The 18,285-nt window shown below is 36.5% G+C and overlaps 1 protein-coding gene across 1 annotated transcript in view; it reads right to left on the bottom strand.

Moving 5' to 3' along the window:
• Window positions 1-892: 892 nt before the first annotated feature.
• Window positions 893-18,285, bottom strand: part of si:ch211-266g18.10 (muscle M-line assembly protein unc-89) — a 21,862-nt gene continuing 4,469 nt past the window's right edge. Inside the window, exons 4-57 of the mRNA XM_047341697.1 lie at window positions 16,470-17,114; window positions 15,908-16,003; window positions 15,349-15,444; window positions 14,785-14,826; window positions 14,454-14,519; window positions 14,317-14,364; window positions 14,053-14,109; window positions 13,799-13,840; window positions 13,626-13,673; window positions 13,464-13,532; window positions 13,272-13,361; window positions 13,157-13,198; window positions 13,006-13,074; window positions 12,838-12,885; window positions 12,309-12,341; window positions 12,177-12,224; window positions 12,029-12,088; window positions 11,844-11,888; window positions 11,660-11,707; window positions 11,126-11,173; window positions 10,990-11,034; window positions 10,875-10,916; window positions 10,724-10,792; window positions 10,532-10,579; window positions 10,267-10,314; window positions 10,116-10,163; window positions 9,257-9,289; window positions 9,113-9,160; window positions 8,988-9,032; window positions 8,873-8,914; window positions 8,722-8,790; window positions 8,530-8,577; window positions 8,265-8,312; window positions 8,114-8,161; window positions 7,255-7,287; window positions 7,111-7,158; window positions 6,975-7,019; window positions 6,860-6,901; window positions 6,709-6,777; window positions 6,517-6,564; window positions 6,252-6,299; window positions 6,101-6,148; window positions 5,488-5,526; window positions 5,236-5,268; window positions 5,104-5,151; window positions 4,956-5,015; window positions 4,771-4,815; window positions 4,587-4,637; window positions 4,100-4,135; window positions 3,745-3,774; window positions 3,579-3,620; window positions 3,440-3,484; window positions 3,326-3,361; window positions 893-3,217 (exon numbers count right to left, since the gene is read on the bottom strand). Coding sequence (XP_047197653.1) covers window positions 3,132-3,217; window positions 3,326-3,361; window positions 3,440-3,484; window positions 3,579-3,620; window positions 3,745-3,774; window positions 4,100-4,135; window positions 4,587-4,637; window positions 4,771-4,815; window positions 4,956-5,015; window positions 5,104-5,151; window positions 5,236-5,268; window positions 5,488-5,526; window positions 6,101-6,148; window positions 6,252-6,299; window positions 6,517-6,564; window positions 6,709-6,777; window positions 6,860-6,901; window positions 6,975-7,019; window positions 7,111-7,158; window positions 7,255-7,287; window positions 8,114-8,161; window positions 8,265-8,312; window positions 8,530-8,577; window positions 8,722-8,790; window positions 8,873-8,914; window positions 8,988-9,032; window positions 9,113-9,160; window positions 9,257-9,289; window positions 10,116-10,163; window positions 10,267-10,314; window positions 10,532-10,579; window positions 10,724-10,792; window positions 10,875-10,916; window positions 10,990-11,034; window positions 11,126-11,173; window positions 11,660-11,707; window positions 11,844-11,888; window positions 12,029-12,088; window positions 12,177-12,224; window positions 12,309-12,341; window positions 12,838-12,885; window positions 13,006-13,074; window positions 13,157-13,198; window positions 13,272-13,361; window positions 13,464-13,532; window positions 13,626-13,673; window positions 13,799-13,840; window positions 14,053-14,109; window positions 14,317-14,364; window positions 14,454-14,519; window positions 14,785-14,826; window positions 15,349-15,444; window positions 15,908-16,003; window positions 16,470-17,114 — 3,353 coding nt within the window. The 3' untranslated portion in view covers window positions 893-3,131. The remainder of the gene's footprint in view (window positions 3,218-3,325; window positions 3,362-3,439; window positions 3,485-3,578; window positions 3,621-3,744; window positions 3,775-4,099; window positions 4,136-4,586; window positions 4,638-4,770; window positions 4,816-4,955; window positions 5,016-5,103; window positions 5,152-5,235; window positions 5,269-5,487; window positions 5,527-6,100; window positions 6,149-6,251; window positions 6,300-6,516; window positions 6,565-6,708; window positions 6,778-6,859; window positions 6,902-6,974; window positions 7,020-7,110; window positions 7,159-7,254; window positions 7,288-8,113; window positions 8,162-8,264; window positions 8,313-8,529; window positions 8,578-8,721; window positions 8,791-8,872; window positions 8,915-8,987; window positions 9,033-9,112; window positions 9,161-9,256; window positions 9,290-10,115; window positions 10,164-10,266; window positions 10,315-10,531; window positions 10,580-10,723; window positions 10,793-10,874; window positions 10,917-10,989; window positions 11,035-11,125; window positions 11,174-11,659; window positions 11,708-11,843; window positions 11,889-12,028; window positions 12,089-12,176; window positions 12,225-12,308; window positions 12,342-12,837; window positions 12,886-13,005; window positions 13,075-13,156; window positions 13,199-13,271; window positions 13,362-13,463; window positions 13,533-13,625; window positions 13,674-13,798; window positions 13,841-14,052; window positions 14,110-14,316; window positions 14,365-14,453; window positions 14,520-14,784; window positions 14,827-15,348; window positions 15,445-15,907; window positions 16,004-16,469; window positions 17,115-18,285) is intronic.

Raw genomic sequence — 18,285 nt, 5'->3', positions numbered from 1 at the left:
GCATTTTGAGGATTACATCAGTGAAAAGAGGAGTTGAGTTGATCTCACGATATTCTCAGCAGCGCAGTCACGGAGAAGGGAGCTCAGCACCGTCCGGGAAACAGTAACAGGTTGTTTCAGCTTGTTCTGTCCTCGCTGCTCGTCCCAGGAGACGCAGAGCAGGAGTCAGTGGTGTAAGCCGACCTGTAGTAACCCCTGTCTGGCCTCATTAGAGAAACACAGTGTGAAGGCCGTGTTGAGTTAGAGTCAAAGTCTCATTTCTAATCTTTATGTAATTCTTTTCTTTCCGATTCCTTCAATTGGACATTAAATGTTCTCTTCAGCCGACACCTCCTGCATTCCTTCACTGACCCGACACTTTATTCTTTACCATCTTTGCAACACACACTTGCCACCTCCAAAACTGCTGTTTCTGAGCCTCTTTATATTCAGCCCATGTTCTGTACTCACTGATGTATGACTCAGCGTTTTACATTCTGTGATGTGTTGTGAGTTCATCTGCAGGTTCTGGATTAAACTATGTAAAAGTCCAGCACTGACTTTGCCACCTCAGTTAATTATTAAAATAACTTCTATTTTAGTGTAAAGTTTTACAGAATTTGGTAATTTATTGATTATTTTTTTTATATGGGTGTGTGGTTCTGTTGAAGGAATTTGGACTCAATCTTAAGATTTCTTAAAATCAAAGAAATCATAAAAGGATTTAAAAATGTTGTCTGAGTGCAACATTAATAATAATAATAATAATAATAACAACAATAATTTGGCTTTATAAAGTACCTTTCAAGGCTGCTTTACAAATTAAATAAAACTAATTAAGGATAATAATTAATAGTATAAATTTGATTTTAAAAGATTCCTGCATTGACAAGGAGACAAGATTTACAAGAGACACACTTGCATTGCTATGTTTTAATGTCAAATCGCTTGTATTCACAGGCACAATGAGGGTGTAACTGAAAAACGACACATGAATTGTGAATTTATTGTGCAGGTAAAGTCACAATAGTTCAGGGATAAAACACAATATAGTCTATTTTTTATATTTAATTAGCTATTTACAATGATTAATGACTAATTACAGTTACTGAGCTGTGAATTTATGACGTTAGCAACATCATAGAAAGACACATGCAGGTTATTGGCATCAGATACCCTGATTCAAAAGTTCAAGTATTTCAAGTTGCCATTCTCAGGGTTCTGGTTGGGGAGAAACGTCACACAAACATTTGAGGGCATAAAATAAACACACACACACATCATGCACATTTCATTCAAGGACCATCACACAGACAAACAGTTCTATCATCACTGAAATGATCAGATATTCATGTATTGCACATGTTCACTTGGTAAAAGTGAGACTTTTAATAAAATTCAGTTGAAACAAATATGAGTCTGTAAATCAAAATGTCTTCTTATATTAACAATGACGTCCTTTTTAATAAAATCCAACAGAGGCGAGACGTTGTTCATTTTAGGAACAAAACACCAACAGATGGGCGTCGCCACAAAACTCCAGCTGTTACACGACAGTTACTGTCTGTGCAGCTGCAGAGGGATGCAGTGTACATGCTCCATCTATGTGTTCCTGTGAGTGGACTCAGATTAGAATTGGACTCACAAGCTTTACTAACTGTCTTCTATGCAGCATATGGAGCTGAATGTAAAGAGCCATATGTGAACAACAGCTGGCACAAGCCGACTGAGCGTTAATGTAGCAGCCGACATCTGCGATCATCTGAAAGTGTGACGCGTCGAGGAGGTCAGTGTCCCAACGTAAACACAATAACTAGGTTAATGCCAACATCATTTGTCAGAGATTTCAAATAAGTGATTCAAACTCAATCTGACAACTGGTAGCCCTGCCTGTACATCTCATGTACAGGGTTTCCACATGATATAAATCCTGTTTATATTCTGCATTATAGCACAGTTATCATAATAAGATATGTATTCATATTGTTTAATGTACGGCAGCAGGAATAGCTGCTTTCAACAACTTTGAGCCTGGAAATATTGTATTTGACATTTCTGCTCATTTCTTCAATGTTTTCCACAACATGTCAAGTTTCACGGACAAACAACCACCGACCACAGTCAGTCCCACTGGGTTTTTGGTCTATCAAGGTAAAAACAGAGTGAATCTGATACTTGATGATATCAAAACAAGCCTCATTCTGAGAGTGCAGGTGATGCAACGCTTCAAAATGAGGGACTGGTGCCGACGTGTCGATGGTACAGTTTAATAAGACTTCATATGTCAGGTAGTGTCTCTTCAGTAAGATTGGGAGCTCTCTTATACAGTGCATAGTCATTCCTTTTGACAAGTACAAACAAACAAAAACACATTGGTGCTGAATCTTTAAAAATGCAAAGAAGATTCATCTTTTTTCATCAATTCTTCAATTTCTATTTTGTGCCCAGACGGGAAGGAAAAGTGGAAAAAAGTGTGAGAAAGAAAAATCCTTTAAATGAAAGAAATATGATCGAGGATTATGGAATTATGCATAAAACCTATAAATGGCTAATGAAAGGGCTTAAAAAGCAGGGGATGAAAAGGTTTGACATATAAAGAAAAACCTAAATCTAAAACCAAGTATGACCTTAAAAATGAATGTACAATAAATGTACAAACCACTTTCAAGTAAACACCGGAACTGAAGCCCTGTCAGCCTTGGGTCAGTGATTGTGGACATGTCTGTACCCTGTTTACACTTAAACATATTCAGCACCATGTTACTACTCATCAGAAATGCACCTTGACTCAGTGTCAATGTATTAAAAGTATTTGCACACGTTGCTTTGAGGATTTAAACGAACGATCCACAGAAGTTGATTCATGACGTTGTTCCATGTAGAAGATTCATTTGATTCCACCTCTCAAAAATATTAATAACAAAAATAAGTAAATGGAGAGGAATGACATTAGCTGTATGTATTTGGTGCGAGAGCTCAACCAAATCTGGAAATAAATAAACGGTCCATCACCCATCATCCTCTGCTGCCCAGGCTCTTTTCCTGGAGCTCTAACATGGAACGGCAGCCGGGCTTCGGCAGCGCAGGGTGTGATGTGACCTTGTCGTTATCAGAAAACACTGTAAACCTCAGACTGGAGTCAGACTGAAGCCTCAGATCTGCATCGGCGAGAAGGCGTAGAACGGAAACTGGGCCTCGTCCTCGTCCACGAAGAAACACTGGAAGTACGGCATCTCGTCTGCGGAGGGAGAAACAGGACGGATCAGTGTGGCGTGTTCCTCACCCTCCTCTGGCCTCTCAATCTGACACTTGTATGGTATTTGGGATATGAGAGGGGAATTTGTACCTTCCATGAGAAAGCTGTCTGATACTGCAGGCTCAGCTGTTAAAAACACAACATGATGTCAACTAAACAATACGATGTCATGTGGCGTTAAATTAAAACACATCTGTACAGCACCTTTAATGCCCTCTTCTTTGGCTGCCTTCTTCTCCACAGATTTCTCTAGAAGAAAAACATGTAAATAAACCACATCAAGTTTAATTGATGGATTTCAAACTCTCAAACAAACAATTTACTGACTTGACAAATGAGATACCTTTCTTTGCAGGCGTCTGTATCTCTTTCAGAACTCGGTCCTCTGAAAAGAGCAACGCAAGATTAATAACTATTCAAACTATTTCCTCGCAGTGTTTAATCACAGACCTGTGAGGTCATTCTTCTATTTTAAATCTGGATTTTAATGTTCAAAGCTGACCACACACCTTTGGGGGCCTTCTTCTCTACTGGTTTTTCTACAAAAAAGAAAGAAAGAGAATTTACGTCTATAGTGGGAGATGTACTGTAAACTGTTTGTCTGAAGTACAAACTTCAGGTACTTTTAACTTTATTTTCGTGATTTCATTTTTTCTACTTTCTACTTTTCCTTAACTAAAATTCAGAGGGAAATTGTGTTTACTTGCACTTTATTTAGAAAGTATGATGCATTGTTACAGATTAAACAACCCCAAAAAATAGTTAAAGTTGTAACTATTTTTTGGGGTTGTTTAATAAAGCAGTTTATATATTTTATTTCATTATGAACTGATAAACTGATGAACTGATAAACTGGCACTGTACCTTTCTTTACAGCAGCAGGTTTCTCCTTTTCTTGTTCTGCAAAAGGGAAACTCAGGTCAGACAGGGACAGTCAGGAGGTGGAGACGTACACTGCAGAACAAACCACAGCAGCACCACAACAAAGAAGAGTTTCTTCAGGCATAAAGCAGCTTGCAGAGCGGGAAGCACGTGGAACCAGGAAGCTGATATCAGAATTACAAAGTTCATCACTTGTTGAGCAGAAAAACCCTTTTGACCGTTTAGCACCATTTTTTATTTCTTGCAAAAAAGAGACCTGAGATGTGCTTTCACTTGACTGTGCAAAACCAGTAAATGATGCATCTGATGATTTGAATCCCTCTCACTTTCCTGTGCATTACTTTCTCTACAGCGAAACACTGATTCCCTGCTGAGCGATCCAATCAGCGCTTTGACAAAATGCAGTGACCTACATTTTGAGACTAGATCAGTGAGATCTCAGTCCAGCGTTAGTTCTATGAATCTCTACCTTTCTTCACATGGACCGGTTTGATCTTGTCCTTCAGCCCGGCTGAGCCGTCAGGAGGAAAACAGGAGTAATAATTACGCTTGGTTTGTAATTACAGCACATCAATGCCCCACTAACACAAATAACCACATGTATCTGTCACCACACATGATGACAATGTGAGAAGTGAATATTCTTTTAGTACCTTTTTTAACAGCTGGTTTGACTTTCTCCTTTGGTGCTTTGGGCTCTAGAAATGAGAATATAAATAATCTCAGCAAGTAGCGTAATAAGTTATACTTCATTAACACATACTTATCATCTAACTATATATAGTTAGATTGTGTGAGGTACAACTCTGAACAGTCAGCAGGGAGGGAGCAGTGCTACCTTTCTTCTTCTCCAGGGATTTGACTTTTTCCTTTGGTGCTTGAGCCTCAGTTTTAGGAGCTGATTCAGAAATGTAACGACAATAACAGCATCACAATACTGAAGTGAGTACAAACACTTTCTTTGAGTGTTTTGTTATAAGATTTACCTTTTTTCTCATGAACTGCTTTAGGCTTCTCCTTTACAACTTCTGCTTCTGTGAGACAAGATGGAAATTATTGTTGTAATTGTGAGTTTAAGGGTAATTTTACCTGATAATGGAGGCTTGTATCTGAATTACCTTTTCTGGCAAGAACTGGCTTGGCCTCAGGTTCTAAAGAGAGAGAAGGAAACAAGTAATGTTGTAATGATTCGTGCTTTTTGAAAAGTGATGGATGGAACAACTGACTGAGACGTGACTGAGATGTTATTTAGATGAGAAACTTGTCTGAACCAGCTTGGATGTTATGGCTGTTAATCTGAAACGTAAAAAATGTACCTACACTTTATTCTTCTTAAAATTAGAGACAGAATATTGAAAAGTATTTGGCACCTTTCTGTGAGGTTTTTGCTTTTTCTTTCACAACAGCGTCTACATTAAAAGAAAGAAAAGTCAGAATAGCACAATGTGTGAAAAGCTACGAGCCCACAAAGCTTTTCACACTGATGCGATGCAGCTTTCAGCTAAACTACTTTATTTTCAAGTCTTTGGACTTCATGCAACTTAAATTAGTAATTTTCTCCAGTTGCTTTTTAAAGAATCTTCTTAAGTACAAGGTCCAAAAACTAATTTGTCAGCTTGTAGCGAAGCAGTTGTACGTTCAAGTAAAATAATGAAAATGACAAAACTCTGTTCTCACATGACACTTATTCAAAAGATAAACTTTGGATGTTCACAAAAAAGTCCTTACCACATCTTTGAAATGATTTTAACATTTACTGAGTCCAGATGATTTAATAATGATTTAATTGAATAAACCAGTTCAAGATACTTTGAACTGTTTCCAGCTGAGTCATGATCACGTGGCAGTGAAGCATCAGCAGCAGCTACGTGTCAGTACAATATTTAAAAGATAAATCAGTCATGAGTTGGACAGGACTGGATTTCTGCTGCTGCAAAATGCTTTCTACAAAGAAAGCAGCACAAACACAATCCTGTTATTAACCTTTCTTCTTTTCAGCAGGTGTTGGTTTTGCTGCCTTGGTAACTGGTGCTACAATAATAAATGGTCCTATTAACTCTGATGTATTTAGTGTATCTAGTAACTAGTGTGTTCTGCAGAATGCAATAAAAAGGAAAGTGAAACTAGATAGAACCTTTTTTGGGAATCACTGGCTCGGCCTTCTTCTCCATTACAACTTCAGCTTCCAAAGAAAACAATAATAATCAGCACATGTAACAGAATGTATCTTATTTCAATTACAATCAATTTTTATTCCTACACAATGACGAACTGCATAAATCAAATATCTGTAAAAATGTGTCAACAGGAAACCATTCACTAAAATACATGCGACATATAAAATATAAACATTCACTGATTAATAACGAGCGCTTAAGATGTTAAATGACTGTAACTACCTTTTTTTGTTGGTGCTGGTTTGACTCTTTCTTTTGGAGTTACAGGCACTAAAACACAGAAAATAATAATTTAGCCGAAATATTTGAATGAATGAAAAACGATATTTCACATCAAAAGTCACACACTCATACTGGTGTGAATACGAAAAAATAACTTTCACTAAAGTTTGTGCAAACAAAAAGATGATGTACCTCTCTTCAGTGGCACCACCTTCACCTTCTCCTTTGAAAGAGACACATTTCTGTGTGGTGCTTCTGCCTCTGTAAGAAATAATGGATCAGTGTGAAAATAAATGGATTTATTATTTAATCATGAACATAAAAACAATAAGTGTTGTTTTACCTCTGACCACTGGGGCTGCTTTTGTCTTGAGAGGAGCAGGTTCTATTGAAGAGATTTTAGTTTTGTAAAAATCACAGTGACACTGAAACTGTGAGATGAAATAATTCAGTCTTACCTCTCTTAGTTACAACTGGTTTGGGCTTCTGTTTTGAAACCTCAGCTGCAAAGAAAACATCAAATGCTCTGTATGCAAAACCAAAAACGCCTCAATGTCCCATATATTTTGATGTGAAATATTTAATGTGCTGTACCTGTCTTTGCAGAGACTCCTCTGATGCTCTCTTTTGGTTCCTTGAGCTCTGAAAACAAAAAGAGAACGAACGATGGGAATTATTGTTGTAATTGTGAGTTTAAGGGTAATTTTACCTGATAATGGAGGCTTGTATCTGAATTACCTTTTCTGGCAAGAACTGGCTTGGCCTCAGGTTCTAAAGAGAGAGAAGGAAAAAAATAATGTTGTAATGATTCGTGCTTTTTGAAAAGTGATGGACGGAACAACTGATTGAGACGTGACTGAGATGTTATTTAGATGAGAAACTTGTCTGAACCAGCTTGGATGTTATGGCTGTTAATCTGAAACGTAAAAAATGTACCTACACTTTATTCTTCTTAAAATTAGAGACAGAATATTGAAAAGTATTTGGCACCTTTCTGTGAGGTTTTTGCTTTTTCTTTCACAACTACATTAAAAGAAAGAAAAGTCAGAATAGCACAATGTTTGAAAAGCTACGAGCCCACAAAGCTTTTCACACTGATGCGATGCAGCTTTCAGCTAAACTACTTTATTTTCAAGTCTTTGGACTTCATGCAACTTAAATTAGTAATTTTCTCCAGTTGCTTTTTAAAGAATTTTCTTAAGTACAAGGTCCAAAAACAAATTTGTCAGCTTGTAGCGAAGCATTTGTACGTTCAAGTAAAATAATGAAAATGACAAAACTCTGTTCTCACATGACACTTATTCAAAAGATAAACTTTGGATGTTCACAAAAAAGTCCTTACCACATCTTTGAAATGATTTTAACATTTACTGAGTCCAGATGATTTAATAATGATTTAATTGAATAAACCAGTTAAAGATACTTTGAACTGTTTCCAGCTGAGTCATGATCACGTGGCAGTGAAGCATCAGCAGCAGCTACGTGTCAGTACAATATTTAAAAGATAAATCAGTCATGAGTTGGACAGGACTGGATTTCTGCTGCTGCAAAACGCTTTCTACAAAGAAAGCACCACAAACACAATCCTGTTATTTACCTTTCTTCTTTTCAGCAGGTGTTGGTTTTGCCGCCTTGGTAACTGGTGCTACAATAATAAATGGTCCTATTAACTCTGATGTATTTAGTGTATCTAGTAACTAGTGTGTTCTGCAGAATGCAATAAAAAGGAAAGTGAAACTAGATAGAACCTTTTTTGGGAATCACTGGCTCGGCCTTCTTCTCCATTACAACTTCAGCTTCCAAAGAAAACAATAATAATCAGCACATGTAACAGAATGTATCTTATTTCAATTACAATCAATTTTTATTCCTACACAATGACGAACTGCATAAATCAAATATCTGTAAAAATGTGTCAACAGGAAACCATTCACTAAAATACATGCGACATATAAAATATAAACATTCACTGATTAATAACGAGCGCTTAAGATGTTAAATGACTGTAACTACCTTTTTTTGTTGGTGCTGGTTTGACTCTTTCTTTTGGAGTTACAGGCACTAAAACACAGAAAATAATAATTTAGCCGAAATATTTGAATGAATGAAAAACGATATTTCACATCAAAAGTCACACACTCATATTGGTGTGAATACGAAAAAATAACTTTCACTAAAGTTTGTGCAAACAAAAAGATGATGTACCTCTCTTCAGTGGCACCACCTTCACCTTCTCCTTTGAAAGAGACACATTTCTGTGTGGTGCTTCTGCCTCTGTAAGAAATAATGGATCAGTGTGGAAATAAATGGATTTATTATTTAATCATGAACATAAAAACAATAGGTGTTGTTTTACCTCTGACCACTGGGGCTGCTTTTGTCTTGAGAGGAGCAGGTTCTAGTGAAGAGATTTTAGGTTTGTAAAAATCACAGTGACACTGAAACTGTGAAATGAAATAATTCAGTCTTACCTCTCTTAGTTACAACTGGTTTGGGCTTCTGTTTTGAAACCTCAGCTGCAAATAAAACATCAAATGTTCTGTACGTTGCCTCAATGTCACACATATTTTGATGTGAAATATTTAATGTGCTGTACCTGTCTTTGCAGAGACTCCTCTGATGCTCTCTTTTGGTTCCTTGAGCCCTGTAAACAAAAAGAGAACGAACGATGGAAATTATTGTTGTAATTGTGAGTTTAAGGGTAATTTTACCTGATAATGGAGGCTTGTATCTGAATTACCTTTTCTGGCAAGAACTGGCTTGGCCTCAGGTTCTAAAGAGAGAGAAGGAAAAAAATAATGTTGTAATGATTCGTGCTTTTTGAAAAGTGATGGACGGAACAACTGATTGAGACGTGACTGAGATGTTATTTAGATGAGAAACTTGTCTGAACCAGCTTGGATGTTATGGCTGTTAATCTGAAACGTAAAAAATGTACCTACACTTTATTCTTCTTAAAATTAGAGACAGAATATTGAAAAGTATTTGGCACCTTTCTGTGAGGTTTTTGCTTTTTCTTTCACAACTACATTAAAAGAAAGAAAAGTCAGAATAGCACAATGTTTGAAAAGCTACGAGCCCACAAAGCTTTTCACACTGATGCGATGCAGCTTTCAGCTAAACTACTTTATTTTCAAGTCTTTGGACTTCATGCAACTTAAATTAGTAATTTTCTCCAGTTGCTTTTTAAAGAATTTTCTTAAGTACAAGGTCCAAAAACAAATTTGTCAGCTTGTAGCGAAGCATTTGTACGTTCAAGTAAAATAATGAAAATGACAAAACTCTGTTCTCACATGACACTTATTCAAAAGATAAACTTTGGATGTTCACAAAAAAGTCCTTACCACATCTTTGAAATGATTTTAACATTTACTGAGTCCAGATGATTTAATAATGATTTAATTGAATAAACCAGTTAAAGATACTTTGAACTGTTTCCAGCTGAGTCATGATCACGTGGCAGTGAAGCATCATCAGCAGCTACGTGTCAGTACAATATTTAAAAGATAAATCAGTCATGAGTTGGACAGGACTGGATTTCTGCTGCTGCAAAACACTTTCTACAAAGAAAGCACCACAAACACAATCCTGTTATTAACCTTTCTTCTTTTCAGCAGGTGTTGGTTTTGCTGCCTTGGTAACTGGTGCTACAATAATAAATGGTCCTATTAACTCTGATGTATTTAGTGTATCTAGTAACTAGTGTGTTCTGCAGAATGCAATAAAAAGGAAAGTGAAACTAGATAGAACCTTTTTTGGGAATCACTGGCTCGGCCTTCTTCTCCATTACAACTTCAGCTTCCAAAGAAAACAATAATAATCAGCACATGTAACAGAATGTATCTTATTTCAATTACAATCAATTTTTATTCCTACACAATGACGAACTGCATAAATCAAATATCTGTAAAAATGTGTCAACAGGAAACCATTCACTAAAATACATGCGACATATAAAATATAAACATTCACTGATTAATAACGAGCGCTTAAGATGTTAAATGACTGTAACTACCTTTTTTTGTTGGTGCTGGTTTGACTCTTTCTTTTGGAGTTACAGGCACTAAAACACAGAAAATAATAATTTAGCCGAAATATTTGAATGAATGAAAAACGATATTTCACATCAAAAGTCACACACTCATACTGGTGTGAATACGAAAAAATAACTTTCACTAAAGTTTGTGCAAACAAAAAGATGATGTACCTCTCTTCAGTGGCACCACCTTCACCTTCTCCTTTGAAAGAGACACATTTCTGTGTGGTGCTTCTGCCTCTGTAAGAAATAATGGATCAGTGTGGAAATAAATGGATTTATTATTTAATCATGAACATAAAAACAATAAGTGTTGTTTTACCTCTGACCACTGGGGCTGCTTTTGTCTTGAGAGGAGCAGGTTCTAGTGAAGAGATTTTAGTTTTGTAAAAATCACAGTGACACTGAAACTGTGAGATGAAATAATTCAGTCTTACCTCTCTTAGTTACAACTGGTTTGGGCTTCTGTTTTGAAACCTCAGCTGCAAAGAAAACATCAAATGCTCTGTATGCAAAACCAAAAACGCCTCAATGTCCCATATATTTTGATGTGAAATATAAAATGTGCTGTACCTGTCTTTGCAGAGACTCCTCTGATGCTCTCTTTTGGTTCCTTGAGCTCTGAAAACAAAAAGAGAACGAAAAACAGGCGCATATTTAGTACGTTTAAGTTTTCAAACTATATTGTGAAAAAATCTGAAACCAATAAAATATTAAATAAAAGGAATTCAACTTTCTATATAGAAATCTTTTAAAATAAAATATTAACCTGATGTTATCTTACTGTTATTCACATTATACACACATCTTAGCAACACATAATGTTTGTTGCGCTTTTTCCTCTGAATCCTGTTTTATAATCCAGTGGTTCCCACATTTTCAGGCCCTGAACCCCAACATAACTGTGCCAGAGAGGGAGGACCCCCCATTATTTCAGAGGACATTGATCTGACCTAGTTCTCACTTTCCTGTGCATTACTTTCTCTACAGCGAAACACTGATTCCCTGCTGAGCGATCCAATCAGCGCTTTGACAAAATGCAGTGACCTACATTTTGAGACTGGATCAGTGAGATCTCAGTCCAGCGTTAGTTCTATGAATCTCTACCTTTCTTCACATGGACCGGTTTGACCTTGTCCATCAGCCCGGCTGAGCCATCAGGAGGAAAACAGGAGTAATAATTACGCTTGGTTTGTAATTACAGCACATCAATGCCCCACTAACACAAATAACCACATGTATCTGTCACCACACATGATGACAATGTGAGAAGTGAATATTCTTTTAGTACCTTTTTTAACAGCTGGTTTGACTTTCTCCTCTGGTGCTTTGGGCTCTAGAAATGAGAATATAAATATTCTCAGCAAGTAGCTTAATAAGTTATACTTCATTAACACATACTTATCATCTAACTATATATAGTTAGATTGTGTGAGGTACAACTCTGAACAGTCAGCAGGGAGGGAGCAGTGCTACCTTTCTTCTTCTCCAGGGATTTGACTTTTTCCTTTGGTGCTTGAGCCTCAGTTTTAGGAGCTGATTCAGAAATGTAACGACAATAACAGCATCACAATACTGAAGTGAGTACAAACACTTTCTTTGAGTGTTTTGTTATAAGATTTACCTTTTTTCTCATGAACTGCTTTAGGCTTCTCCTTTACAACTTCTGCTTCTGTGAGACAAGATGGAAATTATTGTTGTAATTGTGAGTTTAAGGGTAATTTTACCTGATAATGGAGGCTTGTATCTGAATTACCTTTTCTGGCAAGAACTGGCTTGGCCTCAGGTTCTAAAGAGAGAGAAGGAAAAAAATAATGTTGTAATGATTCGTGCTTTTTGAAAAGTGATGGATGGAACAACTGATTGAGACGTGACTGAGATGTTATTTAGATGAGAAACTTGTCTGAACCAGCTTGGATGTTATGGCTGTTAATCTGAAACGTAAAAAATGTACCTACACTTTATTCTTCTTAAAATTAGAGACAGAATATTGAAAAGTATTTGGCACCTTTCTGTGAGGTTTTTGCTTTTTCTTTCACAACAGCGTCTACATTAAAAGAAAGAAAAGTCAGAATAGCACAATGTGTGAAAAGCTACGAGCCCACAAAGCTTTTCACACTGATGCGATGCAGCTTTAAGCTTAGATAAACCACATTCTTTTCAAGTCTTTGGACTTTAACTAACTGAACTTTTTTATTTTGTCTTGTTGCTTTTTAAAGAAGTACAAGTGCAAAAATGTTGTGATGATATAACGAGCACTAAAGATGTTAAATCACTGTAACTACCTTTTTTTGTTGGTGCTGGTTTGACTTTTTCTTTTGGAGTTACAGGCACTAAAACACAGAAAATAACAGAAAATAAGATATTTGATACTTAAAAATAACACACTCATACTGGTTTAAATACAAAAATTATATTTAACTAAAGTTTGTGCAAACAAAAAGATGATGTACCTCTCTTCAGTGGCACCACCTTCACCTTCTCCTTTGAAAGAGACACATTTCTGTGTGGTGCTTCTGCCTCTGTAAGAAATAATGGATCAGTGTGAAAATAAATGGATTTATTATTTAATCATGAACATAAAAACAATAAGTGTTGTTTTACCTCTGACCACTGGGGCTGCTTTTGTCTTGAGAGGAGCAGGTTCTAGTGAAGAGATTTTAGGTTTGTAAAAATCACAGTGACACTGAAACTGTGAAATGAAATAATTCAGTCTTACCTCTCTTAGTTACAACTGGTTTGGGCTTCTGTTTTAAAACCTCAGCTGCAAAGAAAACATCAAATGTCCTCTCTTTTGGTTCCTTGAGCCCTGAGAACAAAAAGTGAACAAAAAACGTAAGTACGTTTAAGTCTTCAAACTATGTCGTGAAAAAATCTGAAACCAATAAAATCTGAAATAAAAGTAACTCACCTTTCTTCATAGGCACTATCTTGACTCTCTCTCTTACCAGGGAGGCATTTCTGGAAGCACCTTCTTGTTCTGTCAATACAAAATTGAGAATAAATGACACTAAAATGTAATTGTAGTTCAAGGTGTAGTTAGTTAAAGATTTCTTATTTGCATCAGTCTTACCTTTTTTCACAATGATTGATTTGGCCTTTTCTTTTGAAGCAACAACATCTGTGTGTCAAATGCACAAAGTTACAATGAGCGAATACTCTTCCTATTATGGCAATTAATAATTTCTGCTATTTCATGATCATAAAATCACTGGGAAGTTAACTAGCAACTAATGTGAACATCACCTTTTTTGACAGGAGCTGCTTTGGCCTTTTCCTTTAGAACTTCTGTGTCACAAAACACAAAGTTAGTCTCAAGTTTCAAAAAACAATAAATCAAATTATAATGATATAATTTTTCAAGAGCAGCCTTCATTAAAGTATTATCAAACATACACGAATATAATATGGAAATTAATTTCTTTTTTAGGAACGTGGTTAAGTCAAACTGTAAACAGTGTTGGATTATTGTGTATTGTACAGCTGCACAGTAAATGTACCCTTCTTTGAAGGTGTGGTCTTTTCTTTGGGGATTTCAGTGTCTAAATGAAACGTGACTGGTACAAACATATAACATCACAAGCCAAACAATGTAACATGAGTCGTATGAGGTCTGATAATGAGCTCTCCATCTTTCTTAACATGCGGATTTGGGCTTTTTTCAGAAACATCTCCTTATACAGTGTAATTATTATTAATAAGTACAAATTATTAATTTGCATTCTGCATCATTCATGAGGACTTTTTAAAAAAATCAGTCACACCTTTCTTTGCAGGAGTTGTTTTTTCTTTTTTCTTCACTGCATCGATATCTGTGGATTGGCACAAGAAGTCTTTATGTTTACAATCACAGCTGAACAATCTTATCAGTTGTTAATATTACCTTGAGTGTTTGCATTACCTGGTTTTACAGGTTTAGTTTTGATTTCTGGCTTTGTTTCCTTCTTGGGCTCTTTGGGAGCTGCCACTGGTGGAAAATGGACAGAAAAATGTTTTGAGTTCAGTTTATAATAATATTTATTTATTTAATATTTATTATAATAATTTATTGTGTGTATCAATGTTTGTGTACCCACATTAAAAACAAGTGTCATAAAAGTAAAATTCCTGCATAATATCAAACTAGAATATGGCTGAATATAATTTTATACATTGTTAAATTAAACTAATTAATTATAGAGCATGTATACAAGAATTTGCAGAATTTAAAAATGTGAAAATTATGTTCATACCTTTCTTTGCAGATTCCGGTTTGGCTTTCACCTTTGGAACCTCTGTTAGGTGGGGAAATTATAAAATTAACAAAAATATATATTACATCTTCTTTGCCTCAGACATGCATCTACTGTAATTATAACACTGTGCCAACGGATGCCGAAGCAACAGGTTTACATGCTCTCCAAAACAATTGGTTGCAGGGTTCAGGATTCTGTGAATCGGTGCAAACTGTCTCCTAGAGCATGAAAGAAAAGTGTCAGATCATGTTCTCTGAACATCTTAATTAAATTATTAATTCCCAGTCCAAAAAAACATGCCAGGGCTTTGAGATGAGACACCAGCCTTTTGGCTAAGATAACTGTCTGCATTTCATGATGAGCTTTATGACAGCTTTATGATGGCATGCTGGGACGTGCTCTCTGAGCAACACAAACACCTGGTGATGGTGATAAGCTCCACATCCACTCAGACTTCAAACAAAAATTTGATGTGTATTTGAAGTCAGAATTAGTTTTTTTTATGACTCTACACACTGTAACTTCAGTTAATACACACTGTGGTTGTGGCCTGTTACCGACCTGACTGAGTGACATTCAGATGTTCCTTCTTCAGGATAGGAACGATTTGTCTTTTAACAGCTCTCACCACCTTTATAATCCTCTTGGGTTCTGCAGCTGAAAAGACAACACAGAGTTAATTCTTAAGTTATAGTATCGCACTCGGGTGTTGTTCAGGGCAAACTATTCCAAGAATTTGATCTTCATTCAATTATGTCTCAGAATTTATTCTAATCTAATAATTGTGACTGAACCTTGGCAACCTTCCATTCTGATGAGCTCTTGGCGCTGATAGAGACAAGTCATACCTCGATGACGAAACAGGCTCTGTGTGGAGGTATTTTATTGATTTGGCGTCCCCATCAGTGGAATGAAGACATAACAGTGTTGAAACTAAAACTTGATTTAGGGAAGGGAACGATGCCACTTGAAAGTAACACTTACTGTAGGAAACAGGATCCTAACAGCAGTCACTTGTTGTGTTTACCATGTAACCAATGCATGACTTTGATGGGCCATGAATACACTCGACAGACTGGTTAAACTTCACAGTGACCAAAACATTTGCATATTTTCTCACCTGCTTTTGTAACATTAAGATGTTCCTTCATCAGGACAGATGCAATTTCTTTCTTGACTACTTGGATTCTACTTGAAGCCTTTTTGCGTCTGGCGTCTGAAATAAAAAGGAAAAGTTGACTTATAAGTTTCATATTGTACAGCAAAAAGAGCTTCATTCTTCTATAAGTAATCACAAATATCTTGTTATGAGGACTGTTTATGTATCATGACTATATTTTTATTAATGATAATATCAACCAGTCTGGACGGGTTGCAATGAAATTTGGTGCAGACATTCATGATCCTTTAAGGATGAACTGGAATTTCTGTGATGCTATTAGCAGGTCACCATTTCAGTTTGTACTTTAGGTTTTGAGCTAATTAGCACATGTCAGCACTCATACTACTAACGTACTCAACTAAGATGGTGCACATTATACCTGTTAAATGTCACCATGTCCTAATGATGATGTGAGTTTTTCTTACTACCACTGTGAAGTAGAGCCTCACAAAGACACAAAGGAGTCAGTGGATCTTTACATTGTGTAAATCCTTGTATCGTTGGCCTTTACAGTTTGTACCTGTATCTGTGTCTCTCTTCTTGACAACTTCTTTGTCTTCTTTCTTCTCTTTTGTAGGTTTCTTGATCTCCTTTGCCTCCTCAGATGGTTTCTTCACTTCTTTCCTTTCCATTGAAGACTTAACCTCTTTCTCTTCTTTGGGAAACTTCTTCACTGCTTTCTCTTCTTTAGATAGTTCCTTGACTTCTTTCTCTTCTTTGGGAGCCTTCTCCCCCTCTTTTTTTTCTTTGGGAGGTTTTCCCACCTCTTTCTCTTTTAAAGATGGTTTCTCAACTTCTTTCTCTTTTCTAGGTGGTATCTTCACTTCTTTCTCTTCTTTGGGAGGCTTCTTCACCTCTTTCTCTTCTTTAGATGGTTTCTTGACTTCTTTATCTTCTTTGGGAGGCTTCTTCACCTCTTTCTCTTCTTTAGATGGTTTCTTGACCTCTTTCTCTTCTTTAGGAGGCATCTTCACCTCGATCTCTTCTTTGGATGGTTTCTTGACTTCTTTCTCTCCTTTGGGAGGCATCTTCACCTCTTTCTCTTCTTTGGATGGTTTCTTGACTTCTTTCTCTTCTTTGGGAGGCGTCTTCACCTCTTTTTCTTCTTTAGATGGTTTCTTCACCTCTTTCTCTTCTTTGGATGGTTTCTTGACTTCTTTCTCTTCTTTAGGAGGCGTCTTCACCTCTTTCTCTTCTTTGGATGGTTTCTTGACTTCTTTCTCTTCTTTAGGAGGCGTCTTCACCTCTTTCTCTTTTTTAGATGGTTTATCGACTTCTTTCTCCTCTTTAGGAGGTGTCTTCATCTCTTTCTTTTCTTTAGATGGTTTCTTCACTTCTTTCTCTTCTTTAGATGGTTTGTCAACTTCTTTCTCTTCTTTAGGAGGCTTCTTCACCTCTTTCTCTTCTTTAGATGGCTTCTTCACCTCCTTCTCTTCTTTATGTGGTTTCTTGACTTCTTTCTCTTCTTTGGGAGGCGTCTTCACCTCTTTTTCTTCTTTAGATGGTTTCTTCACGTCTTTCTCTTCTTTATGTGATTTCTTGACTTCTTTCTCTTCTTTGGGAGGCGTCTTCACCTCTTTTTCTTCTTTAGATGGTTTCTTCACCTCTTTCTCTTCTTTAGGTGGCGTCTTCACCTCTTTCTCTTCTTTAGATGGTTTCTTGACTTCTTTCTCTTCTTTAGGAGGCGTCTTCAACTCTTTCTCTTCTTTAGATGGTTTCTTCACCTCCTTCTCTTCTTTAAGTGATTTCTTCACCTCTTTTTCTTCTTTAGATGGTTTCTTCACCTCTTTCTCTTCTTTAGGAGGCATCTTCACCTCTTTCTCTTCTTTAGATGGTTTCTTGACTTCTTTGTCTTCTTTAGGAGGCGTCTTCAACTCTTTCTCTTCTTTAAGTGATTTATTCACTTCTTTCTCTTCTTTAGATGGTTTCTTCACCTCTTTCTCTTCTTTGGATGGTTTCTTTACCTCTTTCTCTTTTTTTGGAGGCATCTTCACCTCTTTCTCTTCTTTAGATGGTTTCTTCACCTCTTTCTCTTCTTTGGATGGTTTCTTTACCTCTTTCTCTTTTTTAGGAGGCGTCTTCACCTCTTTCTCTTCTTTAGATGGTTTCTTCACCTCCTTCTCTTCTTTAGGGCGTCTTCACCTCTTTCTCTTCTTTAGATGGTTTCTTCACCTCCTTCTCTTCTTTAGGAGGCGTCTTCACCTCTTTCTCTTCTTTAGATGGTTTCTTTACCTCTTTCTCTTCTTTAGGAAGCGTCTTCTCCTCTTTCTCTTCTTTAGATGGTTTCTTCACCTCCTTCTCTTCTTTACGAGGCGTCTTCACCTCTTTCTCTTCTT

The sequence above is a fragment of the Hippoglossus stenolepis genome, chromosome 10 (assembly GCF_022539355.2).
Source record: "Hippoglossus stenolepis isolate QCI-W04-F060 chromosome 10, HSTE1.2, whole genome shotgun sequence".
NCBI classification, from domain to species: domain Eukaryota; kingdom Metazoa; phylum Chordata; class Actinopteri; order Pleuronectiformes; family Pleuronectidae; genus Hippoglossus; species Hippoglossus stenolepis.
The sequence above is the reverse complement of the archived record's forward strand: the minus strand, read 5'-3'. Positions and strand labels throughout refer to the sequence as shown.